This window comes from Falco rusticolus, chromosome 2 (assembly GCF_015220075.1).
Source record: "Falco rusticolus isolate bFalRus1 chromosome 2, bFalRus1.pri, whole genome shotgun sequence".
NCBI lineage: Eukaryota > Metazoa > Chordata > Aves > Falconiformes > Falconidae > Falco > Falco rusticolus.
The window spans coordinates 78949689-78977279 of NC_051188.1; the positions used below are offsets into that span (position 1 = coordinate 78949689).

General features: G+C 43.3%; 1 protein-coding gene and 1 long non-coding RNA gene across 2 annotated transcripts; one reads left to right on the forward strand and one right to left on the reverse strand.

Annotated features, from left to right (window-relative positions):
* Positions 1–1478: 1478 nt before the first annotated feature.
* On the forward strand, positions 1479–13992 carry FAM3B (FAM3 metabolism regulating signaling molecule B). The gene is given in 9 exon segments (XM_037378466.1): positions 1479–1670; positions 5126–5269; positions 6078–6125; positions 6128–6200; positions 6892–6950; positions 9848–9898; positions 11108–11195; positions 11926–12058; positions 12966–13992. Coding segments are annotated over 9 exon segments (705 nt in total). The 5' UTR covers positions 1479–1651; the 3' UTR covers positions 13056–13992.
* LOC119143830 lies at positions 8624–16016 on the reverse strand. Its single transcript, XR_005102840.1, has 3 exons — positions 15049–16016; positions 10844–10977; positions 8624–9166 (listed from the first exon to the last, which is right to left on the reverse strand). It is a non-coding gene; the product is annotated as an uncharacterized LOC119143830 (long non-coding RNA).
* Between the last annotated feature and the right edge of the window lie 11575 nt (positions 16017–27591).

Consider the following 27591-nt stretch of genomic DNA (forward strand, 5'->3'; position numbering starts at 1 on the left):
TTTCTATGCATCATTAGAGGCCGAGGGGAAAGAAGCAGCTTAAGGGAAACTAAATCAGAGAGTTTTAAGGACAAATACTAATTCACAGTGTAGTTTGAGCAGTTCTCGAAATGAAACCACTAGCTTCCTTTCTCGGGTGTTGCTGGACTTGGAGGTCTTCAGCTCAGTTTCCTGAATGTGCCTGAGTGGCTTGGCTACTTCAGTCCTTAGAAGCTGTCTTTGATGTGAGCTGTAACTTCCTTGGTTCAGGGTCAGGGCTGCCTGGTGCTGGCAGAGCTCAGTGCCCATGCAGGCCAACAAACACCTATCAACCAAAGCATGTTGGAAACTGGAAGTTTTAAAACCAGCAAAGCAAGCCCATGATGTGGGGCTCCTGATGGCAATGCCTTTATCTATCATGTTGTCAGCCACAGGCTGGAAAACGTGCCCTGCCAGCACCGTGCTGTAGTTTCACAGTTCCTAGGTCTGGCCTGGGAGGCTGGGGAGCCGGGAAGGAGCAGGGGGGAAGCAGGGGTGCTGCCCCACATCCAGAGTGTGAGCAGTGCCGGGTTTTTTGGTGGGGCAAGAGGAGCCAAGGACTGACGAAGCTACCCCACCGGGAAGGACACATGCAGGCGAGGGTGCACGACACCTTGCTCGCCGCACTGGCAGCAGCCACGGCAAAAAAAGATAACCCAAGGGCTCGGCCCTGCGGGCTGGTGCGCATGGTAGGACTTGTGTCACTCCAGTGCTACGGCAGTGGGAGGAGGAAGGAGGAGGGGGGGTCCGGCAGGGCCCTGCCCCGTGGCCTCGACAGCTGGAACACCAGGCAGACCCTGGCCATCACCAGGAAAAAGCCCTTGCTCGCTTGCTTTCTGGGTTGGGTTAAACAGACTTAAAAATAACGGGTTCATTTTGAGATTTGGGGGAAAACAGCTTTTTGAATGGGCTGCCAGATGGCATGTGAGCCTTCCTTTTGATCTGTCCAGCCAGTTGGTTTCTTTCTGCAGAAAGTAACTTTTAGCGCTGCATGTTTGAGTTTTTAGGTGGTGTCTCCTGTTGTGTCTCCGTGGCTCAGAAGGGGCTTGGTTTGGGGATGAGTCCTCCTTCCCCTCATCCCGCATACCCTCTCCTCCTCCTCCTCCGGCGAAGCCATGGCCGTTGGGAGTACCAGGCCTTCCCCTCATCGCCCTTGCCAAGGAGACGCCGTGGGAGCTCGGTGCTGCCCGGCCCTCCTCGACAAAGCAAACGGCAACGCGGCCTGGCAGGCCCCCTCGGCCGCACCCGGCGCTGTGGGTCTCGCCGGCCCCGGCCCCCAGCTCCGCTCCCCAGAGGTGCCCCGCGGCTCCCCGGGCAATGGGGTGGCAGGGCCGCCTCCTGCGCCCGGCAAGCACAGCCTCGCCCGCCGGGGTGGCAGCAGCCGCCGCTGCCACCTCCCCCGGCGGCCCTCCGTGGCTTCCCGTCTGGCGAAATCGCCCAGGGCAGCGGGGTGCGGTGCTCGGCCGGCGGCGCCCTGCCTGGCCGTGCCGCCGGCGGCGCCGGGGCGGTGCGGCGCTGACAGGTGGCCGTTCCCCTTCCCGCGCCGTCCCGGTGGCTGCAGGACGAGGCGGGGGAGAGCGACGAGGGAGGAGGAGGCGGAGGAAGGGCAGGCAGCCTGCCCCCGTCCTGAATAATGTGGCTGAACCGGCACTGTGAGTAGCGGCCCCCCGAGGGAGGGGGGCGGCGGTGGGGGTGCCGCTGCCCCGTGCTCCCGCCGAGGCGCCTCTCGCCGCGGGGAGGGGGCGGGGGGCTGTTCCTGACGGCGCCCCTGAGGCGAGCGGGGGCGGAGGGGCCGGTGTCTGGCCTCGCCCCTGGGCCCCTGGCCAACATCAGGAAACGGGTGGACTCCCCGCTTCCTAGGTTGGACTAATTTGAGCTGGAGTCTTGGATCTACCCTTTTATTTTTATTACTTTTGTTTTCTCTTGTTAAAGCCCTGCTGCGTACGGACAGGCGTGCATAGCAAGGTATGGCAGCGTGGGGACTCTCTAAGCACGAAAAACGCTCACGTTGTTGCTCGTGTTTAGTGCTTTGGTTGCTGCCAAGAGGCCGGCAGCACCTGAGGGAGAAAGGAGACGGGGAGTTGCGGTGAGGTGGGACCGCCAGCCGGCCTGCCCGGGTCCCGGGCTGCCCACAGGCTGACCGGCCGGCCGGAGTGCTGCTGGGCACCCCTGCCGAGACCTCGCTGCGGCACCGACGGAGCGAGGCGGGTTTGTGCCACGTCTGAGCGCAGCGAGGGCCCCTGCCGCACTGCCCGGCCCCACGCTAAGCCAAGGAGGGGGCTGAGGAGCCACTGCCTCTGAAATCAGCAAAAGCGTAGCCTGGCTGTCCTGCGTGTAGGCTGGACTTCGCGTTTGTAATTCCTAACTGCGGCGGACAGCAAATCTTAAGTCTCTTAACCATTTCAAGTTTATCTGAGTTGATGACTTGGCTGCTGTTGTGTAGGGTTTTATGCGTGTCTATGCAGGAACTCAAAAAAGAGTGTATGTGTGCTGGATACGTAGCCTCAGTAAATCTTTGAGATCCAAGTGGGCCCAGCAGATAGGGTCAGTGAGGTCCCCCAGAGCCTTCTGAATCCAAGAAAGCAAAACCAAAAGTTTTCTGATAGTGGAAATATTTTGTTTTGAGAATTAAGTACAAACTGTGCAGGAAGTTGGTAATGTATTCCTTAAACCTTAAAAGGCACATTTTAGAAACCATTAAGAAGCTTGCAGTTCAAGTAAAATATGGAACACAGTAACAAGAAGTTGGATGTTATGTACTACCTCTTCTCCTTAGGTAAAAAGGTGCTGAGTTGTGCTGTTGAGCCTGTTTTGCAACAGAGTTGCTCCATATTTTCAATGAAAACCAGTGCAAAATCGTTGTAAAGAAAAAGCTGCTAAGCCAGCAACAGAAAAAGCAAAACCAAACCTGACTGATGATGTCACAGATCTTTACAATGCCCCCCACCCCCCGAAAAAATAATAGCTGACATATTTAAATAAACTTTTAGTTTTCACTTAATTCTTCCTGAGTTTTGTCTTTGAAACTTCTGATTTGGTCTTCTTTACAAATATATTTTGTGTATAAAACTGATTTTTTTTAATATTCAGAAAGAGAAAAAGTGAGTATGTTTTATTTTGCTGGGTTCCTGTAGCTTCCTTCTTTGTGCACATGAACTTTGTCAATGTTCACATTCACTGTATGAACGAAATGTTAGGGTAATTTTCAGTATTATTTTAGTGCAGGTTTGCACCACTACTAGTGGTAGAGTGAGACGGATTTCTCGTAGACTGAGGTAATAATTGGGAAATGTGTCCTTTCTCTGAAGATTCATTGTATTACTTTCTCAATCTTAATCCTTTGATGAAAATATAGTAAGTTTCTCACAGTTATCTTCCTTACAGTCACACAAATGCACGCACTTAAAACTCCTAAATACAATGACACAGAACATTTTAGGAGCACAGATCAGTATCTTAAAAGGGTTTACTGTCTTCACACACCACCCCCCCCTTCCTTTTTTCTGAGGCAAGGAATGAGAAACTGGGATTATTTACAGAAGTACCTTCAATGTTCATAATGATCTGCATTCTTCCTCGCTGAGGTTCAAGCTGGAGTACAGCAGTGCTTCATTTTTAGGGGATGATTGGGTCAGAGAGGGCCACTTGCTACTTCTGTTGCTATTATAAAGAACGGGGAGTTTAGGTGGTAGTACTGTTCAGTGTTAGCTTTACCAGTCTGCATTTTCTGCAGTGTTCTGTTAGGGTTTTGATTTTTAAAGCTAGGTAATACACAGGAATAACCACTGCACAAATACAGGATACGGAGTAGCTAGAGAGGTAAAATCTTTGCAGGAAAAAATATTCTAGTCTTGATGATGGATTATAAAAAGAACCTGAGTGAATAAAGTCTACTCTTCTGAAAAAAAAAAAAAATATCAAACTTCCTTCTGGTACAAATAACCAGAAGTAGAGTGTCCATAATGTGTATGTTGAACTAGTGTGTCTAGTCTGTGCAAAACAGGACTTGAGGAGAACAAGTGAACAATTTGGCCTTATTCTGGAGAAGAGGTAGGCAGAAATCATAATTTATAAAAGGCAGTTCCAAGAAGGAAAGGAACATCTTCATGAAAGTAAACTGTTATAAGGAAGATTTAGTTAGATAATACACTATTTTCTAGCAGGTTGGCAAAGTGAGCATACTAATTATTTTGGACATTGGTTCTGTTGACTTGATTTTCAGGACTATGAAACTAAAAATTCTTCCTTTTCACTTTAATGGACCATTGCATTCAAGGACAGGTTTCTTTACAGACCAGGAAGTATCTCATGGCATCAAAACATCAGTGTTCCACAGTTGCAGTGTGATACTTCCTTGTTTAGTTAGTGTCATAAATTAGGTGGTGTGGTTCTAGATCAGGAATGCATGTTATCATTTGTGATGATGAGGAAGAGGGTATATCGATATGCCATTTATTTATATTTCTTCATAGTCAAGAAAATTGTGAGTCCTGTTGTTGTAGTGTGTAGATGCACTGCTAATATGGTCCATGGAAACTGGCATAACTGAAACAGCCACTCCAGTCATGTTTGAATGCAGCCAGAGCTCATGGTGTGAACAAGATTATTTGGGCCTTCTCTAGTTATTTTTACCTAGCGCCTCAAAAGGGTGGATGGAGGGAGTTCCCTGTACGGTCAGCGCTTTAAACCATTTCTGTAGTGTCCGCCTATCACAGAAAATCAATACTATTTGCATACTACCTGTATAGCCATGTGTAGTATCCGGTACTTGTTTTTCAGAGTCAAAATCCTACTAGGGTTAAGTTGAACTTCATGTTTCTTTGGAGTATTATGGGTTTGGATTAAGGGGAGTGTTGAGGGGAGTTTTCTGTTTGAAGATCAAGTTTTAGAAATGAAAAGGTTGTCAGAGATGGAATGCAATGAATACTCTATTGCCACATCTCTGAAGGTTGTGGTTAATGCAGTGTACCAGAAGTAAAATAGCCAGTTTGCGTAGCAGTGCCAGAGAAAATACAAGATTTTGTGTGTTGCTATGAAAAAATCTTTATGCCTCTGTGGTTTTCTTTCTTTTCTTTTCTTCTTTTTTTTTTTTTTTTTCCATTGGCAGATCTGTTGAAATTAGTAGGAGTCCTGTTGACAGCGTTGGCTGGTTGGTACTTGGGATACTTACTCTGTGCTTTTGTATCCAAAACCACCATAACAGCATCCATTGCTAATCTTCAAGACATTGGAAAGAAACCAGTATTGAGGGGTGTGTAGTTGTATTCCTTTTAATTTTTTTTCTTTATACTATATCTAATGTTGTATATTAACATGCTAATGATAAATGGCTTGTTAGCTAATAATCATGTGGTACTGCAATTGTAAAAAATTAGTGGGTGTGTAATTAGTGCAAGTCTGAACTATTTCTTAGACATTATCTTTGAAGAAACACAATGTCAGCCTGATATTTGTCACTATGCAATATAATGAATTGAATAGTAACGTAAGAACATCTTATTTGTTTGCTGGCATATAAGCACAAAGCTGCAGCTGCAGCTTTGGTATATCACATGTATTTTACAGTTATGTTAAACTGTTGAATCACTAACCAAGCTTTGTGATTAAATTCTCATTATCTTTTCTCTCTAATCTGACTGGGTCGCTTAATGTGTACATTTTTCTCATTCTATGACTATGTTATCATGTGAAAAAGGCTTAAAATGAAAATGATAACAATTAACTTCAAGCTATTGGTAGGAAACCTTCATCTGTCTAGCCCTTGATTCCTATTCTGTGAAATAGCACTTAATAATTACTCTAGGTTCAAATAAGATCATACTCTGTGGGCATTTTTCCCTAGATAAGCTTGCTATTGGTCCCCACAGCTGTTTGGAAGTCAATGGTAACTTAAAGCCCAGGCAAATCTGTATAATGTTGCCATGATACTGGAAAACTGGCAGGACTGGGTTCTGTGTATGTATGTTTGAGCTTACCATGTTGACATTAAGTAATTCCTTCTATGTAAAAACTGCTTATCTAGCATCCAAGAAAACATTTTCTCATCTTTGCTGTTGTAGCTCCAGTCCCAAAAAGGCAGAAGTGTGATCACTGGTCTCCCTGCTCACCTGGGATTATGCCTATCGGATTCTTAGTGGTGGCGGCACGGGAAAGCTAGCTAAGATTTGTTTTGATGATGAGTTGTGAGTACCAAATCTAACTTTAATCTAAGTAAGTGCTTTGCATTGTGGAGAAGGTTACTTCCTTTTGGTTCAGTAGTAGAAAGTAAGCTCCTACCAGGGGCTTTAAACTTCAGAATATATCTGACAATATTTAACTCTTTATTTTCTTTTTTTTTTTTTTAAGTAAATACCTAATCTGAGGTTATTTTCTTTGATCTGCTACGTAAGCTGTATTCCAATGTTAGTTTCAAGTAACGTTTTAATTTTCATGGTGTTGAATGGCCAGTTGTTTACAGTATGTTGAATTATCAATACCTTCTGAAATTCTTTCAAACTGCTTTTCAAAAAGCTTTTCAAACTGGAAGGTAGAATGATTTCAAAACCTTGCAATGATCTTTTATGTAGAAATAGTCCACACAGAATGCTGCCACAGAAACACATTTTATCTTGTTTTTTTCTTCCTTTACATTTCTGGCTGCATTTGTATGAAGTACTTTTCTTGATCTGGCTCAATTTGAAAAACTCATTGTGTATTGTTGAAGGAAACTGACTGATACAATGTGCAAGATTTTTAAGCCATAGCTCGCTCTTACTACAAAGTCTTGAAGTAAATAACTGAAGAAAACATGAACATCAGAAAATTACTTACCGTTGGTAAGTATAGCTTTGGATCAGATGCATTCTGCTGATACTGTATTTATTTCGATTCCAGGCTTATAAGCAAAGAGAAGGGTAATGTTGGAAGAGGTATAAACATTGCCATTGTCGATTGTAAGTAAAAGAAAAAAAGTTAGACACACACATTTGTGCTGCAATAATTTACAAAGCTTCTTGGGCAGATTTGGGGGTTTGTTTGGGGGGGGTGGTATTTTTTACTAGCTAGTATGGAAGAAAAGCGAAAGGAAAAAATTGCAAACTTGATTCATGTTAAATGTAGGAAAAACAAATCTGTGTGAGAGAAGTGGTCTTCTGGATAAACAAAAGAAATGTTCCTAATCAGTATAAGAAAATAGAAAATGTGTATGTAGAAGTGGTATATGTGTGTTTTATTAGATAAAAAAACCTGCTTCTTATGTAAGATAGCAAAAATACCCGTGATCTCCAGCAGTAAGACTCAACTTTCAGGTTCAGTCCTTGATAAAAGAGATCTGCTTCTCCACTGAAAAGGGGTGAGCAGTAACTGAGAATTGCAGGTCTGCTCCAAGGTACAACCAAAGTACAAATTCCTTTTCCAGACTTGGTCAGTGGACAGAAAGACAAACTCAAAGTTTGATTAATATTAAACTGCCATTATATGTCTTTACTTATAGTAGGAGCTGTTGGAAGGCAGGAGGTGCAGTTTATTCCAGATCTGGAAGCACCATTTTACTTTAGATGAATGGAAATGGTGGTGAAGCACAGTGTCTTCAATAATGGATCCTGAGAAAAGTGAATACCTAAATGTTGCGAAGGGGGTAGAAAAAGGGAGTTCAGATGCACAATCATGTTGGTTTTATCACAAAACACTTATCTTCCAGGGTTTTTTTGTTTCAATACTGCTAAACATGTCTTGACCTTGCCTAAACTTGCATGATTTTATTGAATTCACTGAGTTAAATGACCATAGACAAGAATCTGATCCAAATTTTTTTTTCCAATGAACTGCTGCATTTCTTTTTCCAATAAGGAATCACAAAAAGTATACTGTTATGATAGGCATACAGTTAAAAATTAGTTTTCAGCACACAGCTGTAGAGTAAGAGGGAAAATGCACATCTTGAATGCATAAGCAAGTTTATAGCAAATAGGAGTAGGGAATTAGCGTTGTCTTTGCATCTAACATTAGTGAGGGGAAAAAGAAGTGATATATCAGATTTTCACATTTTTAAACAGTCATTTCCTTCATTGCACATATAGTTGTTTTAGCTACACTTTCATCTCCATCTGCAGGTAAATCTATCCGTTATCTCGAAGCAATTTGTAAAGAGATGTATTTTCTACATGTCCTCTAATTATATCAGTCAAGCTAATGACTGTGCTCAATAAGTTTCCTATGGCATCATGCTTGTATTTTATTCCATAATGATAACTCTTTCTTCTCTGAATGAATATTGTCTTTTGTAAGAAGGAAGACAGAACTATTAAGCCCAAGCTAACACAGAGGGAGGAAAGAATTTTGTGGATTTCTGCTGTCCTCACTACAGCCTTCTCCATTTTTTTGTGATCTCTGCTCTGAAGCCCAGTTCCAGTATGCTCTCTCACCACGGACAGATACTTGCCACCTTTTCCCCTCATCAGTGTGCTAAACTTGTGTCATGGTTTAACCCCGGCCAGCCACCAAGCACCACGCAGCTGCTCGCTCACTCCCCCTCACCCAGAGGGATGGGTAGAAGAATCAAAAAGGAATGTAAAACTCAGGGGTTGAGATAAGAACAATTTAATAGGTAGAGCAAAAGCCACACACACAGGCAAAGCAAAGCAAGGAATTAATTCACCGCTTCCCATGGGCAGGCAGGTGTTCAGCCATTCCCAGGAAAGCAGAGCTCTATCATGCGTAATGGTTAGTCAGGAAGATAAATGCCATAATGCCCAATGTCCCCCCCTTCCTCCTTCTTCCCCCAGTTTATATACTCAGCATGACATCACATGGCATGGAATATCCCTTTGGCTAATTTGGGTCACCTGTCCTGGCTGTGTCCCCTCCCAATTGCCCTTGCCCCTCCAGCCCTCTTGCTGGCAAGGCCCAGGAAACCCAGAAGTCCTTGATTTACTATAAACATTACCCGGCAACAACTAAAAATATTAGTGTGTTGTCAACATTGCTCTCACACTAAATCCAAAGCACAACACTGCATCAGCTACTAGGAAGAAAATTAACTCTATCCTAGCTGAAACCAGGACAACTTACCTTGTAGAGTCCTCTGTTCGGAACAATCTGCCTTCATGATTTTACTGTATATGGATCAAAGATAAGCCAGAAAGGAATCGGGAACTGCTGGATCTTCTCACTAAAAATGAATTGATGCACTCTAAATGGAAAAGACCCTCTCACGTAGCAGGGATTTAAGCAGGGTCTTGGATAACAAAATTCAGTTAACTCAGTTGGCATGGATTTAGAAATTTGGAAAGTATTTCCAAGTGTACATGTCTTGTTTAAACAAAGATAGCCATCTAAACAGCAGTGTAATTAATGATGAATATTAACAAAAATGTTTTAGAATTACTAATTGTTTGCATGCCTAATTTTTGATACAGTAATAAGTGTTGTGTTTCTGTCCACTGAGATCCAAGTGGTATGAAAGCTTGCAGATCTGAGACACTGAACAGAATAGTGTTGTTAAGCTCATTCATATAGTCTTAGGCTTAACCAATTTTCCTATTTATGGTTGTGACCTGGTATAGTATCTATAAAAACATAGAAGCACACAGCACACTGAATTCCTTCTCTGAAATAAAAAGGAATAAAAATTTTTTGGTCACAATCTGATGATTCAGAGACTACATGAAACAAAATATTCTCCCCAAATCTTAACGTTATTCCATACTCTTTCCAATTTAAAACTTAAGCAAAACTCAGAAGGCCAGTAATACACTAATTTTGAGATGCCTAGCTTTAGCTGAAAATGCTGTATATGCAGATTTAACTTAATAAATTTTGCTGATATTTACACAACTTTTTTTAATTACAGATAAAACAGGAAAAGTTACATCAGCAGAATTTTTTGACATGTGGGAAGGAGGTAGGGAAAAGAGTGCTTTTGTAAGTGTTTCAGTGTTAAGAAAAGACTTATATAACTATCCTGCTCTTTCAGATGCCTATGATTGTATTATCGACGGGGATCAGCTAGAAACAAACAGCTGTTGTCTTCATAAAATGTGGTCTGGCCAGATCTGATGACAGATTTTGCCTGAAAAGCTGGATTTCTTCTGTTGGTTGAGATATTAAAAAAAAAAAGACAATTAACTTTTCTTGCCTTTCCTTAAATTGTCAAATTGTCATTTTTTAATCATCTTACACCCACCCCCCCCACCCCCCACCCTATTATTTCAGTCTTGTAGGAACAGCATTGAGCTAGGTACCACATTCAAATACTTCACTCAGCAAAATTCCTTTTCCTGACATTTTTTTCTATCTTGGTTGCAAAATCATCACAGAAAATACACTAGTCTGTCTCTTAACATCCTTCCAGGTAGCCAGAAAGATTATATACTTTTAGAATAGCTTTCAAGACATTTTCCAAACTTCAAATGGTAACAGTTTCCTTGCCTATTAGTGAGGAGAAACAATGCTATGAGGCACTGGAAGCTGATTCTCTGACCACTTAAGAATGCTTCTGACCATACATGCATGAGTAGAAATCACACTGAGACTAATCATGGGGCTACAATGTTATATACAGTATATAGACTGTAATGTCTCCAGGGTGCCTGTTACATTTTTTTATATGGAAAACAAGTGTCTTGTGTATGTTTAGCAATTGCAAAACCAATAAATAGCTTAGTGCGGCAAACATGCTGCCACTTAATGTAAGTGGGTGGACAATGGGGTGTGAAACTCAGCTCTGCAGTTATCATGGTAGTAGGAAGCTTGCAGAATAGCAATGACTTCTCCTGGCCTATTCTTTGCTTTGCTTACATGTATAATATTATGTGAGGTAAACATAATAAACCATCTATATACTTACCCTGGGCGTAAATGTTTTTTGTAGAAGTTCAGAAGTATCTTTTTTACTACTGGGAAATGCAGATCAGTCCATGCTTTCTTCGCCTTCAGTGAGAGCCAGCAGCTTTCTGCCCCTTTCAGGATTAGGCCCTCTGCCTATAAACAGAAAAATCGCCTAATTAGGTGTCCCTTTGAATAGACAAGGCCAAAAAGTTAAAGTAAGCTGAAAGTATATGGAATGTAATATGTGTGTAATGAATAATCAGTTGTGTAATTGATTCAACAGACCACTCAGGAGAGATGATGACTTTCATTAAAAATGCACCAGAAGGGTCCCTCCTTTTGATGGTGACTCATGATGATGGAAGCACCCGGTAAGCAAGTTATTCACAAGAAGCTGAGGAACAGAACAACGAATAGCTTGAAAATAACTGTTGCGTAGCGGTGTAAAGGAATGGTGAATTTCACTCTGTAGTCAGGGTTGTCCTCTCCTTTCCTGTCTAAAATGTTTTGATTCCATGTCCATTCAGTGCTTGCCCATTTCATGTATGTTGATGCTTCCAAAGATGGCTAGATAGTGCTATATTTGTTTAAAAGCACCACTTGTCCTCTTAAAGGGCACTGGTGTTACCTCTGGGTTACAACCTTCTATTAGGAAGGTGTCCACACCTCCAATTATAATGTATCCAGTGGTTATTCCTTCTTACATCTTAACCTGATTCTTCAAGTGCTTTCAAATCTTAAGGTTTTTTGAGCTGAATTCATGATACGGTAATTATACAGGGAAAGAATCATTTGGTTGATAAACATTTGATGCACTTGCCCTTATTTAAGAATCATCAAATAGTATTTGAGATACATTTTTCTTCCTGCTATGCAGTTATAAACAGGTTGTTTATATCAGGAACTTAGTAGAGAAGAGGAAGAAAAATAATTTTGCTCTGGAGTTTAATGGCATGCTACTACAACAGCTCTCAGGATTTTTTAAACTTCTCATTTTTGCTTCTGCTGACTTACTAATGTAAAGCATGAATCAGCTGTGTTCTTTTTCAGCATTTTTCATGTCCTGAATTTTTGACATTTTTTTTCACTACGTTTTCCTAGGTTGAAAAATGATGCCAAAAAATTAGTAGAAGAGCTGGGAAGTAAAGAAATATGGAATATGAAGTTCAGGTCAAGCTGGGCTTTTATAGCTGCCAAAGGCTTCAAGCTGCCAGATAATATCCAAAAAGAAAAGGTCAGCTTCATTTTACTTTCACTTTATATTTGTCTGTATATCAGGTGTAACCTTCAGGTGCAGATTTTGTGTGTTAGCTGTAATAACTGTAGTCTGTTCAGTAAGCCTTAGTTGCACAAACCAAGTTCTCTAATGTGTCATCATTCTTTGCTTTGGATCTGGGCCATGTACAGTAGTGACTTCTACCACACCGGCACTAAATCATCCGTAGACAAGTTTCAGAAGTGACCAGCCATTCTAGAGAGTCTCAGTTTTGAAATGTCCAACCTGACATGCTGTACAGAGACTTACATGTTCTTCTGGAAGGACAAATTCCAAGGACTTCCTGAAAATAAAACACTGGTTTTATACGAAAATTGGGCTGTCTCAGATTGGCCGTGCAAATACAGCAAGCTTGCATCACAAACCTTTTCTGAAAAACTTGCCCTCAGGCTTCAGGAGGACTAAAGATACCATTTTCCTATCAGATTTCTGTTTGCCTGTGTGACCTTGTTGTATTCACTTGCTGTAAGCCCAGCTGTGCGCCTCTATATGACAGAGGCAGAAATGAGAAAACACAATACGGAGGTCAGTTCCCTTGATGATACTGACTCCCTCCAAAGGCATGTGAAACTTCCATAGGTCTTTTCCCCAGAATATTGTTGCAATCTTCTTTGCATTACAGAGCTTCTGCAGGAAAAAGCTATTCAATTTAGTGTATATTATGAAAGCCATCTGGGAAATAAATAAAGCACTCCGTGTAAGAGAGAAACTGGTGGAATCTTTACCCATTATGTCCAGCAAGATGTGCAACGTGTTACTTAGCTTCCCAGTCTTACCTACTTCTGTTGTACGAGGTTTGACAAACTAGTTTGTAAATGGAGAGCCAAATACAGATTTTAAAAATTACTTTTTTTTCTTTTAACAGATAAACCACTCTGACAAGAAGAGGAACAGATACGGTGGCTGGCCAGCTGAAATCCAAATAGAAGGCTGTATCCCAAGAAGCCTGATCTGAACAAATGCATACCTCATTAATAAAGATGATTCTATATTTTTAGATCTTTGACTCTAGAACCCAATAAAAACCTGAACGCTTCTTGTACAATAGGTTGTATGCACAGTTTTTAACCTTTCTTTCCTCTATGAGGTTTTACTGTAGTTTGAAAAAAAAATAGGTATTTTCATGACAAGTGGAGATAAAATACTCTGGTTTGGAATTACAGTGTTCAGGAAGTTAGTCATAAAATACCAGGAATTTTGAAAGTGAGTATACATTGTCATTAGTAATTATAGGGTTTGGGGTTGGTTTGTTTTTAGTATGTTTTCTTTTGTTCCCTTTAAAGACTAATATGCAAATACAACTTAGTCTAAATTGTAATATAAAATCACTAGCAAGAAGGCAAATTATTTTGATGTTAGTTTATAGGTAACGTCAGTTCTCTTTGGAGAAAGTATGGAAATAACAGTTGCATTTGTTGAGGTGGTTTTAGTGATGTTGACAACATGGAATAACAATGTCAACGTGTAAAGATCAAGTTACTTGAATTATTGTACCAAATTTAAGCTGCAAATCTACATGTTTGTTTCAATTATTTTTTCTTCCTGGAGTTTTAGCTTTAAAAAATGTAGTGACTTCATGCAAGCTTAAGTGTTATTCATGCTAACTATAGAATCAAACACATGATTGTAAGGAAACTGTAGAAGTCATTTATTCAATTTTCCTTTTTCTGAAGCGCATCAAGTATGTCTGGCTGTTTCTTGAACTGGTGTTTGTCCCCCTGTTGTTCAGAAGCCTCTCATATGGCAGATTCCACAGCTTAAGTTGTTTCCTGTAGCATTTCACTGTTACTCTAGTTATTCCTCAGACATGCTAAATGAACATAAAAGGACCAGGCCAATTACACAGAGAATAATTGATCACCATTCTTTTTGCACCAGTCGGTTATGCATCTGAAGGCTGTCCTTATCAATGCTGACATCCCTCGACTAAACCTACCTGGTGTATTTTAATCTTTCTTTACATTTTTCTCAACAGTGAAACATTCATTTAGCAGCAAGTTTCTTTGCGTGCAGAGCTTCAGACGGACCGCAGCACTCTATGCAGCTACTTACAAGTGTCCCGCGCTCTAGCCTTTGGGCAGGAGAAAATCGGAAGTGGTGACCTGAGAGGGTGTCTGCCAAGAGCCAGATTCAGTCTGCTCTTGCTCTCTGTGTTGCCTCATTGAAGTCTTCAATGGTGCTTCAAATACCTACTTGTTGCAGCTGCCACTACCTACTTGAAGTCACTGCTGTGTTCCCAGCAGCTTTTCGGTACTGCACCCCCTACCAGTCGCTGAAAGCTACATTTCCTGCAACTAGTTTGCGAACTGCCCTGTAGCCCAGGTACACTGCCAAAGAAAGCAGTTAAATTGGTTTGACTCAATTTGACTTTGGCAGACTCACAACAGTAGAAGGTGCATACCCATAATCTGGATCAAAGACCAAACCACCCGAGAATTTTTCACAGCAGAAGTCCCTGCAAAATGTTCTTTAACTCCATTGTGTCACCACTTTTTCAGAGATGCAGTGGAGTCATCTAGGCAGGAGTGTTAATAATCAGCAGTGCTGAATAGCTATCATTTCTTTGCTCATGCCAGAGTGTTTAAATATGGTAGGCAGAGGAGCCTCAAGGACTTTGATAACTCTCTGATGTCAAAAAATCACAGAAAAGTGGTCACTTGAGCAGAAAAGGTGCCACTTTTTTAATCACTTTTCAGATTAGAAGCAGTCTTACAGAGAGTTGGTTTGAAAGTGGGAGTTTGCACACACAACTTGAACACATATATGAACTGCCTTCTAAGGAGGCGTGAAAAGCTTTTTCATGGAACTGTAATTCTGAAAAATTAATCTGGGGAAATGTTGAATAGATACTGATTTTGAAATAGTCAAAAGATTGTGAAGTTGAACATTTAATTTTATTTGCGGGCAAGGCCATAGGGTGTAGGATCTCTAACGCAGATCTTCATTACCTTCTCTGTCCTGCAGTCTAGATCACAGACAGATTCCAGCGGTGGAGGCCAATGCTGTTGATGCCAGGTGACACTGCCAACCGGTAGCAGTGGGTAGCGAGTGACTTGCTGTGCTCTCCTGGACAGGGTAGGAACTGTGGTCTTCACCGTGCCTTGTGAAATACCGGGGGGTTAGCACAGCACGCGATCGCCACCACGAAGTAAGTTTAAAACCTGCAGAGCAATTAATCCTTTCCTAACCCTAGCAGACAAAGCCAATGGGAAAACATGAGCCGTAGGCAGCAGCATTACTCGGGGCTTGGGTTTGTGCATTTAAAAGCAAAATGGCGCAGCAGGTGGCAGCAGTGTCTTTCCAGAGCTGCATCTGTTTGTAGAGGCGGGGAACATCGCTGCGGTTACCTGTCCCGGACAGACCCTGCAAGCCCCAGACGCGAGCGGAGGTCGCTGCCTTTCGCTTGCGCCTGGGAGGGAAGCCAGCAGCTTTGCTTCTCGTGTGCCAGACCTTCCTTTTCTGCGCTTTGCCAGTGGCAGGCTCCCGTTTCAAGTATCTCCAACCAGCACCAGCGTGCTGGTGGGCATTCTTCACAAGGAGGTCCTTGTATCAGTATCCCCTGACCATTTAGGTAGACATTTTAGATAGAAGCAATTGGAAAAAGTAGCTATCGTTCCCGTTTTTCCCTCCAGTGTGAACATGACAGCCAATCCCATAAAGAACAAAGTACCTGGGCAAGGGCCCTTTTTTATCTCTTCATTTAAGAGAATAAGAAACATTTCAGGGTCTTGACATGTCTCTTAAAAATCCTTGGATCCCTGGAAGTCCAATTTTATGGCAGCAGTAGGAAATATTGATCAAATAATAGGTAGCATTTTCAGTTTCTCGGTGGTAACTGTTTCTTTAGGTTCTTAGGGCAATGTGACTTACACCAAAGTGGGAAGTTTCCACTGTATTTAAAAGAAAAATACAAGAAAGGAAAAGTTCTTCAGTGAAAGATGCCCTGTCGCAGGCAGGCTGTGCTTAAAGCAAAACTCCCACTGACTGCAATCCACTCGGAAGAGCAAAGAGAAGCTGATGCTTTTACTTATACATAATGCCTGGTGGGAAGTAATATATGAGTGTCATATCGCTGATCTCTTCTTAGCTGCAAAAGGAATGCTGAATGATTAGTAGAATTCAGGGGATTAAGATGGGTAGTTTTAATAATATTTGAGCAACAGCAATTCCTCATTTCCTGGGACCCTGAAATTTTTATTTCACTTCTCTGCTGCGTTTTGTGTGGGTGGGTGTGGGTGTGTTTGTGGGGGGGGGGTGCGTGCGCGTGCTTTTTTCTTTACAGGGGAGATTTTCAGGAGCATAGGAAATACAGATTATCCCTGCAAATGCAAACTTTACACTAGTAGCTCTAACGTGACTTTTTCCCTCTTCCAAAGCTGAGAGAGCATAGAGATAGATGCTTTAGCCTGTCCCAGTCTCCACTGCAGGCCTCATTAAAAATAAATAAATAAATGAATTAATTAATACCTATGTTTCAGTCAAAAGCAACACGCATTTCAACCTTGTGCTTCTATAAATCTTATGTGGTTATGCTTTATATAGCTGCTTTCTATCTCCTGGGCATTCCCTACTAGAGTTCTAAGGAATGAGACTGAACTTCTGTCTTCTACTCCAGGGCCAGGAGGTCTGTGACAACCTGAACTTGGAAAAGAAGAATGAGGTCTTGAAGTAAGACTTTCCAAAGGGTTATTAGTACTTAAAGGTCACATCAGACTGTAAATTCCAGGTTTGCTCCCATCCTGGTTCACTGAATAGCATTGTCCTACCTGATCAATTTTACTGCCTGCAAGGACTGAAGGTGGAAGAATTAGACCTTAATTATCTCTGGATTTTCCAGCCAGAACAGAAAACACCAGTTTCTGATTTTTCTTCTGATAACTTACAGGATAGAACTGGAGGCCAGTAGCAAATATCTGCTTTCTGTGAGACTTGTGTCCATCACAGTGATCCACATCTCTGGATGTTTACTTAATTGCTGAAGTCTCTACTTGCCACATTGACACTCCAGCTAAGCAGGCATTCCTTGTGGCAGATGAACAGGAGCTCAGCAGTCCTAAATCAGCAGCCTTTTGACTGCTGATTGTTGAAAATCCCAATTGTAACAAAAATGGAAGAGAAAGACCACTCTTCCTCCATCCTCACCTCCCCCACATTCATGAGGGAGATTTCTGTGCAATGTGAGGTATTCCTGCCTGCTGCAGACACAAAGCAGCTAAAATGGATTTGGTCCTTCCACAAGAAACCTTCAGCCCTAAGGGTAAGTCTCTTCTGCAGTCAATTATTGCCTGCTCTGCTGGGGCCTCTGTAATTTCCTTGAGAAGGAAATCTAGAAACACAATCGATAATTTTCAAGTAAAAGGAAAGGCACATATAAGATAAAAGTCACAAATTAATTTCCACTTAGAAATTTTTCAAACCATTGGGTGGGATATAAAAGCATAGTTAACAAAGATAAAGTACTGCTATCCATTTAGTTTCAGCTCTAAGCTAGCCCCAGCCAACTCAACAATGGTCAGTTTAAACAAAAAACAAAAGACCACAAACCAAAAATCCGGACCTGCAGACCAGGAGCTGGACAGAACTGGTTTTAGGGTAAACAAAGGGTGCAAGGAAATGATATCAAATGGCACTGTATATAGAAAATTCAGATGTAACCTGGAACTGCAGACCAACGAAGAGAAAGATGTAAATATATGTTAGCAAACATGTATGCATGACCCTAAGTGGAAGGAAGAAGAGAGGAAAACAAACAAGAAAGAAAAGAAAGAAAAGAGGAAGAAAAAAACATCAGCACGGGTATCATATTCCTTCCTGTGAAGGACTCCAGGTCCTCCAGTAACAACTCACTGTATTATTCCACCACCACCACCACTAGCATGAAACCACTGACCTTAGAACCCAGAGAGACAGTGGAGGAGTGAACTAAGAATGGTGCGTTACAATTTTTGTTGTATTATTGTTATTATGTGACTTTTCTGTATATAAGCACACTACCTGCATTACTGTTCTTTGTTTCTCTGTAATTGTTAGATCATGTAGTAATGATTCTTGAGTCAGTCTGCTAAGATTTCTCTTATACTGACAATCAATTGATGCCTTTATACATACATACATACATACTTATATATGGTGTGCTTCCTTTTTGCCCATAAACAAGAGTGTGAACGTGAGTGCTCCAGCTCCTGTTTGCAGTGCACTTTCTCCCAGGTGACCCAGCAGGAGTAGAAATTTGTGCCTCTTCTACTGCCAGCTAAGAGATGCAAGAGATGCAAAAGACAGCGTCGTCATTGCATCTCCCTTTCCCCTTCCTGACTGATGCATCCCTTCCCCTGCTCTTTGAGTGAACCAAGCCTCTTGCCTACAACAGAATCGTGCCTGTTCTCCAGGTAAGCTACAGGAGCAGAACATGAGGATGTACAAAATAGCCCTAGAGATATTTGCCTTCCTTCAAAGCTGGAGCCAGATAAACTGATTTTTTACAGACTTGGAAGCACTCTTATTTTATACATAAGTATAAAATACTTATACAGGGTGTCTCTGTCTGTATAAAGTTATTACTGTCAGGATTACGGGTATATATGCATGCCCTGAGTATGCATCTTCTCCATGTTCAGATGGAGACGTGACCCTCTCATTTGTTCAGAGATACGACTTGGCAAGTTCCGCTGAGAGGCTGTTTGGGAATCCCTTCACTCCTCACCCCCCTCACAACCCTCTCCTTTCTTGGAGAAAATACTGACAACAAGGCCATGAGAGTAATTTTGGCAGCCCAGAGACCATCCTTTACAGTTTCCAATCTATAGCAGTCTAGCTTCTTCCTCACTCCTCCTCTTAATACGGAGGGATGGTCTGTAACCCTCTTTGACTGAATTCTTTTGTTCTGCAAGGATAGCCAGCAACGGCAGGGGATTTCCAACATTATCCAAGGTGTGACTCATTTAAGAACAGCAAATGGCATTACAGGGTTTCACAGACAACTAAACTTCACTGATCCATATTTGCATGGAAGAACGAGCTAATTGCCATAGGGTTTTTTGAAGCAGCAATGCGGAAGCAATGTTGAGGAAAAGGAACTCCACTGAGCAGGAGACAGAGAAGTGGTAGGAGGAAGAGAGAGAATGGGCAGGCCTTGTGGTGGACTTGGCAGTGCTGTTAATGGTTGGACTCAATGATCTTGAAGGTCTTTTCCAACCTAAACGATTCTATGATTCTGTGATTCTGTGTTTGCCCAGAGTGCAGCTTTGGTGTAAACTGTTGCTCACTGTCAGGGCAGCCAGGCTCCCTGCTCACTCTGTCACACACATGCGTGGGAATTTGGGGTGCTTTCAGTGATCAAAGGCTTTCACCTGATGATGGCAGCATCCCTGCGGTACTATAGGCAAGAAAGCAATCTCCCCTGCTCTTTCTTTCCACAGTAAAGGAGGGAAAGAGGATGAGAAAAGTTTGAGAGGTTAAATGGAGCCTAGGAAGAAAAAGCAAAGAGCAAGCCCTAAAATAAGAGCCTCCTGGAACTACAAAACCCAAGCCTGTGTTCAGAAGAAAATCCTTTCACACAGTCCTAATCAAAGCCTCCTTGTTCCCAGAATAACAGTCCTGTCTACAGAATTAAGTTGTTTCCCTTCACTCAGAGATGACGGCACACAGCGGTCTTTCTCCATGCTCACGTCACAGTCCTCATTTTGCTGGCTCTCCACTGTTCTCTGGGGAACAAATTGCAGCTCTGCAGGGACTACCTCCATGCACAGAAAATCTCTTCAAAGAACAGACACTTTAAATTTTATAAATACACCAGCTTCTCAGCCAGAGCCCTTTTTGGCTCTCTCTGGGTTCAGCATCTTGCAGCTGATCTCCCACAGCTGATCTCCCGGTACCTGGCATCTGGGAGGTGGGAGACCTGATTTTGATGGCTATTCATGCTTGGCTAAATACACTTTCCACTAGCAGCCATTAATTCCTGGTCTAGGTACAGGAGACCCAATACTCAGTGTATCTACAGGGGTATTTATCCAGATGAGCTAGGGAAAAAAAATCAGAACAGAATATAACCTCTCACGCACTTTGCTGCTGTAGCTGATGTGTTCAAAGCAAAACAAAAGCAACCCCCTTCCACAGAAAGAATGGAAAACAAATGTTCGCCTTCTCTTTGAAGGCCACTGCTGTGTGGCTCCTCATGGGTCCGTCTTTTATAACCAAAGACACCACCTGTAATTTCTCTGGAATTGCCTAGTATTAAAGATGAAGGAATCTAACATCTATTGTGGTAAGTGCTTTCTCCTGACACACAGGATTTTCTGTTCAGGCTTTTAATCCCCTTTGCTTAAAATGCACAGTGCTCTTTAGCCATCATATATGTGCATGTGCAAGTACATTGCAGTTAGACCTGTTTCATGAACTGGTAGCTCAGTTTGACATCAGGACTAGGGGGCAAAGCTACCCACAGGCTGGCACAACTGAGACCCCCCTCAGGGGCTTGCCTGCCCCTGGGAGGGCAGGTCCTGCCCCAGCTCCCCCCCAGCTCGCTCAGGTCCTGCGGGGCTGCCACAGCACAGACAAACAGGGGCAGCTCTGTGGGGCAAATTACTCCCTGCCCAGGCCCCCATGGCCTCACTGTACACAGCTCCTGGGAGAGAAGGAGGGGACTTTGGACAACTTTTTGTTTGCTCTCAGGGATTGTACACCTGAGAGTGACTGAAGTGCATTGAAGTGCACTCCTGGAGTACATCTGCTGGCTTGCTCTCATCCAAAGGCAATCCAGCTTGGATGTGCTGAGTCTCCCCTGTGACACGAGGCAAAATGCTGCAGCTGGGGACGATCCCAAGATTTGCTTTAAAAGCAAGTCATGGAGCTGAAGCAAAATGCACCCTTGGTCAAAACAGTGCTGTGTCTGCATGCCTCGGTACTGCAGGAGACTTGAGGTGGAAAGCTGATATTAACTGCAGCCTTTAGCAAAAGCAATACAGACAGGGCTTTTAGGACTGAGCTTTCACCCAACAACCATCTCCAGTCTGTGCAGCTGCTGGCAAAGCCAAGTTCTCCTCTGCTCTGAGGGCTCTCAAGCTGTTGATGAGTTCAGTGCAGGGCCAGGTCTTTTCCTCTCATTCACTATCCAAGGTAACGTCTGCTTTCTGCTGTCCAAAAGAAAAATAATCTCCCATTGGTAAAAACAGGAGTTTAACTGCTGCTTTCGGTAGCTAGTCTCCCTGTGTACAGGACTACCACCAGAGTACACAGCACTGGTTAGCAAACGGCTATTACAGCCCAATACAACGTTTGTAATTCTGTCCCAGTAGAGCATCACTTGCAGTGGCACTTGCTCTCAGAGACACTCCAGTATGTCATATAGGAGATCAGGATATTCAATGCACAGTGCAAAAAGTGATGGCTCAGATGTGTAGAAGCAGCAGGTGCCTCCAGCTGGGGCAGAGAAGGGTGAGGCTGCAGGGCTTTTTCTGACGGCCACTTCTCCGGGCACTACGCACATTTGATCTAAAATGAGGGCAAATGTATTGACCTTTTGGGTATGTTGAAAGGCTCCCTGTTGCAGGAGAAAAAAGGACCTCATGCAGGGGTCATACCTATGCTGAACAAGGCGTTCCTCCGGAGTGGTTGTTGTTAGTTACTCTTTAACTTTCTATATCCCAAGCTATACTGTTTTCTAGTCATCACAAGAGAGTTGCAAAGGCTCGGCTGGGCATGCATGGTGATTTCATTGGCTGAAAAATCCTTTAGACTCAAAGCTTCTTCTGCACAAATAAACAAGTGATGATTTAGAGAGACACATAAAAGTGTCTGGACCTCAAAATTTACCAGGACTCCACAAATCCCGGGTCATGACTACAGTGCTTGCCTGAGGGTGCCTCTGCATGTACCCAGCAACTGCATTAGAGTGATCCTTTCTTCTTTACTGACAGTCCCACCTCTGATGGCTCATATGAACAAACTGTACGGGCTTTTTCATCCCTTTTCTCTATTGTCCTGAGGCCCTGTTTCTTTCGTTTCAGAGAAATAGGCCAGGAGCGCAGAAAGTGCAGGTCCCGATGGCCTTGCCTATCACAAAACCCATGTCCATGTACAGCTCCAGCTGATGCTGTGGAGAACCCCCTTGAGAGGAGGGGCTGAGGGCTGGTGAGACTTTGATGCAGAATAACCCTGTTCCGGGAGACTGTACTTCCCCAAACACCAGGGGTACTTCAACAAAGAAGTGAAAGAAAACTTCCCTGCTGCTGCTCACAGCAGTTCTAGGATCAATGTGTAACATTCCCCCCATGGGAGCCCAGCCCAGCACCACACTGTGCACCGTGCTCCTCTCCTCCCTTGGCTAACAACCTCATGGACTAAAAAGGGAGGTTATATTTTGTCATTCTCTTAACACTTTTTTAGCACTGTACTAAAAATGAGGGCTCAAGGGTTTTCTGTGATACCATTTCCCACATTTTTTTCTTGCAGGGCACCTTGGCAGGGATGCAACACATCCCTTAGCTGTTAGGACTGGCTGTAGCTCCATTAGGGATGCAGTAAAACTAAGGAAAGGGAGGCTTCCTCACCCAGCTCAGCAGAGCATAAGAGACTCGTTGTTTATCCGTATATCACTACAATAGTCATTTTCTAATGCTGCTGAAACCAGTGTGTAATGTCCCAGGGATTTCTCACAGAGGAATCTGCATTTAGAAATATATAAGGTAAGGTATTTTTTCACATATGTATAATTTAGCCACAAAACATCAGTGAAACATACATACATCAGGGATCACATCATTCCTTATAAAAAAACCTGTTTCTAAAGTACTTGAGCATTTGTAAGGCATAAGGGATGCAATTCAGACATGAAACTGGCCCAGTGGATTTCCTTAAGCAATTGTTCCTGTATTTATTCCCCCCAAGATCTGGTGAAGGCATTCTCCTTTCCTAGCCCACTGCTTGGTGTCTGCACCTCTGTTTGTTTTGCTGGAGTGAAACTCAACCGCTTGAGCTACAGACATATTTCATAGCAAAGAGACAGCACTGATTTAGTTCATAGCCTGGTTTGCTAGTATGCCATAGAAAGGGAAATTCAAACTGTAACTGCTCAGCAATGGTCATTTGTGACCAAGGAATGATCTGGCATGTAAGGCAAGAAGGGGTTACCCCGGCTGGAAGGAGGGATGCCAAAAACAGGACTGCTCCCTGTAAGGGAGTGAAGTTTCACTGGGTGATAAGAAATGTCAAAGCACTGCCTTGTAGCAGTGGTGCAGCAGGAGCGCTCAGGGGCCACCGCTGGGCAGCAGAGCTGGTGCTGGGGAATGGACCATGGGGCTGAGGTGTCCCAAGCCGATGCCCACGTGATGAGTACAGGTGCAAGTGTAAGCAATCGGCCCGTGCCACATCTTTGCATAGTCTATTTATGGCAGTAGGACTTTTCTCAATACATTGTTCATTAAATCTTTTTGTATTTAAGCACAAACATGTCTTTGAATTGCCTCCAGGGGTACAATTAAAATTCCCCAGTACTATTCTGCCAGATCCCCATTTAGTTTCCTGTTGACAGTGCTAATTTACATGAATTGAGGAGCTCATCTCAGTAATTTTTAATGTAACAAGATCAAAGGAACAGAAGCAGAGTAAGCACATGCACCTAAACAGTTCATGGGCAATCATATATACTACACGCAGTATTTTAGGCTTCAGATTCACACACACACACACCCCCCAAACTGTAACACTAAAGTGCTAAACAGCTATGAGGAACTGACTTTATTTGCCTCCTCTGTAACAGATGATGCTTTTCTATTCCTTTCTTATTGTCAGAAGCTAAGAAAGTAGAAAGAAGGTTAGGGAAAAATGCTACCACTTGTAAATATCCAGATGTCAGGATGCATTCTCTCCTGGTGACAGTTTAGATGTCATCATTGTAATGATCATTAACAGGTTCCAACATCCTTTGAACAAATAGCTTTAATACTCTAGTTAACACAGTTTCAATTCTTAGACACACTGCCTTATATTAATTGAGGAAATGGTCCCCGTCTTTGAAGGCATTTACATAACCTAAAATATGTTTCCCTATGCTTGATACGTAATTCCAAAAAATGTGAATGTACATCATTCTGTCACTGCTCATGTCAATCCGTGGGGAGTGACAGTGTCCTACTCTAGGCTGACACTGCTCAGAACAGGGATGCATGGAAGAGTGAACCCCAAAACCATACCCTTCTCTCTCGACAGCACATACCCATGCTGTCGCCCTTGCTGTGGATGTACAGCCAACTCACCTGCAACTACCAGAACTATGCTTTTGCAGCAGCAGAACTACAGGCAGCTACACAGCTTTACAGGAGCTACTGGGCGGGCTTGTGGGATGAAAGTGCTCACTTTCCTACTCGCTCTTGTGTAACACTGAGACGATACCATCCCAGTCAACTTCTTTTTTTCATATAAAAATGCTGTTACTACTTGTTCTGCCCTGCTTCGGCATGGCTGGAGCTCAAGACAGCAGAAGACACTTGATATAAGCACCCTCCCCTTGCCGGTTTGATTAACTCCCTGAGTCAAGCAATTTTTAAGCAGTTTAAGGGTTTGGGTTTCCTTTTTGGTTTACACCACTTTGGACATTTTTTCTTCACTTTTTCCTCTTTCCCCTTATTTTTGGGTAGCTTCCATATGTTTGGGCTTATTTCATTTATTTTGGTAAGATGTTTTGTTGGTGGGGGGGGTTGGGGTGGTGTGTTCTTTTACCTAGTAGTAGTATGTAGGATTTGTTTCTTTACTGCTGGCTTTGGGTTTGTTCTGGCTTGTTTGCGTGACCTTTATTTATTTATTTAGGCAGGGGTTGCTTTTGCAGGGATTTTTGGCTCTGTTTTTTAGCAGTGTTTTTCTTAACAGTTGTCTAAGGATGTTAATTTATTTGGGTTTGTTTGTTTTTTCAAGGTCCTGCTCCTGGGACAGAATAAATCCCTGCAGTGCCATGAACTGAGGACTGGCCAGCTGGGGAGCACCTCCGCTGGAACGGACATTAGGCTAAACGTGAGCCAGCGGCACGCTCTGGCAGCAATGGATGCTGGCAGCATGCTGCACTGTGTGAGCAGGGGCAGGTGGGAGATGGAGGGGTGTGACTGTCCCCCTCCGCTCAGCACTTCTTAGACCTCACCTGGATACAGCCTCCTGTTTAGAGGCTCCAGTTTGGGAAAGACGTGGACAGAATGGTAAGTCTGAGTGAAGTCAGGGCACAAGCAGTGGCCCTGGGGCTTGCTGAGCCTGGGGAAGGGGTGGCTGTGGGGCTGGGCTTGTAGCAGCCCCCCAGCACCTACGTCTGAGAGGATGGCACTGGGCTCTTTGCAGAGATGCACGATGGGGGCATGATCCGAAACAGGGGGGATATATACAGCTGGATATGAAGAATAAAAAAAACATTCTAAGGCTATTCAATCATTTGAATTAATTTCGCAGTGAGGCTGTGGAATCTCCATCCCTGGGGGCTTTCAAGGCTCAATGGGATAAAGCCTTAGACAACACGGTCTGAGCAACTTTGAGTTATAAGATTTGACTAGATGATATCTGGCAGTCCTTTCCCACCTGATAAGGGTTTTGCCTAATGGTTTATGTCACTTAATGATCCTGCCAACTACTGCATTTACATTACATTTTGATATTCCTTTTTTAAAGTATAATCTGAATTTGCTTGGACACACGCTTGGTCTTTCATCTTTTACACTGTGTCTGCTTTTTCTGTTCATTAAAATTATTTCAAAACACTTCTGAGATTTGAATGAAATCTATTTTTAAACATCCTTATTGTGTTGTCCTAATCTATAGAACTGTACTACTAGGGAAGCATGCTGTTATAAATCATTACATAAAGAACATGCTGGCTTTGGCTGGGAGAGAGTTAATTTTCTTGATAGTAGCTGGCATGGGGCTGTGTTTTGGATTGGTGCTGGAAACGGCGTTGATAATACAGGGATGTTTTAGTTCCTGCTGAGCAGCGCTTACACAGAGCCAAGGGCTTTTCTGCTCCTCACCCCACCAGCGAGCAGGCTGGGGGGGTACGAGAAGGGACAGGGGAGGGGACACAGGTGGGACAGCTGACCCCAACTGACCAAAGGGACATTCCATATCATGTGACATCATGCTCAGCATATAAAGCTGGTGGAAGAAGAAGGAAGGGGGGGAGGTTTGGAGTGATGGTGTTTGTCTTCTGAAGGAACCATTACATGTGATGGAGCTAGGCCCTGCTGTCCTGAGGATGGCTGAACACGTGCCTGCTGATGGGAAGTGGTGAAAAAATTCTTTGTTTTGCTTTGCTTGTGCATGCAGATGTTGCTCTATCTACTGAAGTGTCTATCTCAAAACATAAGTTTTCTCACTTTTACTCTTCTGATTCTCTTCCCCAACCCAAGCAGGGGGAGTGAGCAAGCAGCTATGTAGTCCTTAGTTGCTGACTGGGGTTAAACCACAACAAACAAGATTTTTTTTTTGGAAGTATTACACTAAAACATTGCCCAGTAATGGAGAAAGATTTTCTTTTGCTGATTCAGGAGGAAGTAGGAGAACCCTGATTTCTGCCTTCATAACAAGGTGAGCCCAGAGCTTCCCTTTGTCTTTGAAACACAGTCCTGTGATTAAACAAAACCCTGTAACTGAATCAATCATGTAACAAAGACATGGCTGAAAATGAATAAGTTAATTGGTAGTATGGCTTAGAAGCCCATTCCCACTCAGATAGGTCTCCTATACGCTTGAGAACAAGAAAAGGGATGGTAAAGAAGGCCAGGAGAACTTGTAGCTGTAGCCACCTGTAGAGGAATGAAGGCAGGTTAATTAACATTGATAATATACAGCTGTGGGCTGGCTTCAGGGGCGGTGGGTTGGCTGATGTGGGTAAGGTGCAGCTGTGGCTGGTTCCTGCTAAGTAGTTAAATAGCTCTTAAGGGGAATGGAAGAGGAGGCTTGGATGGAGAGAGACCTAGAAGAAACAGAGAGTGGAATGTACCCTAGATGTAGGAGAGACAAGAAGAAGCAGAGAGAGGAAGGGGACCTGGATGAGGAGAGGCTGGCTGGAAGAGGAGCCCAGAGAAGAAAGACTCTGGATGCAGCAGAGGCAAGAAGCAGGGTGGACTGGCCTGGAGAGGATGAAGAAACAGGGCAGACAGTAGATGAACTGTTGAAACCTTGTGGGGGACTGGTGGCTGTGCTGGGGCAAGGTGTGGGAGCTACTTATTGAAGTTAACCTGGTATGGGATGGTAAAAGCCTTGTTGCAGCTGGCTAGTTTGGATAGTGCTGTGACAGTCACCTGCCACAGGCCATACCAAGCTGTGGTGCTGCCCATGCAGCGCTAGCTCTGTGTTACTCCTCACCATGTGCCTGCGGCCAGAGCTCAGGAACAAGCCCTCTGAGTTACTGGTGGATGAGGCAGCAGCAAGAAGGGCTGGCTCTGAACACTGACTGCTCTAAGGCAGTTTGAACCCCCCCCAAATGGTGAGGAACAGAAAGCAGCTGAGCGAGGCGGCATTCAAAA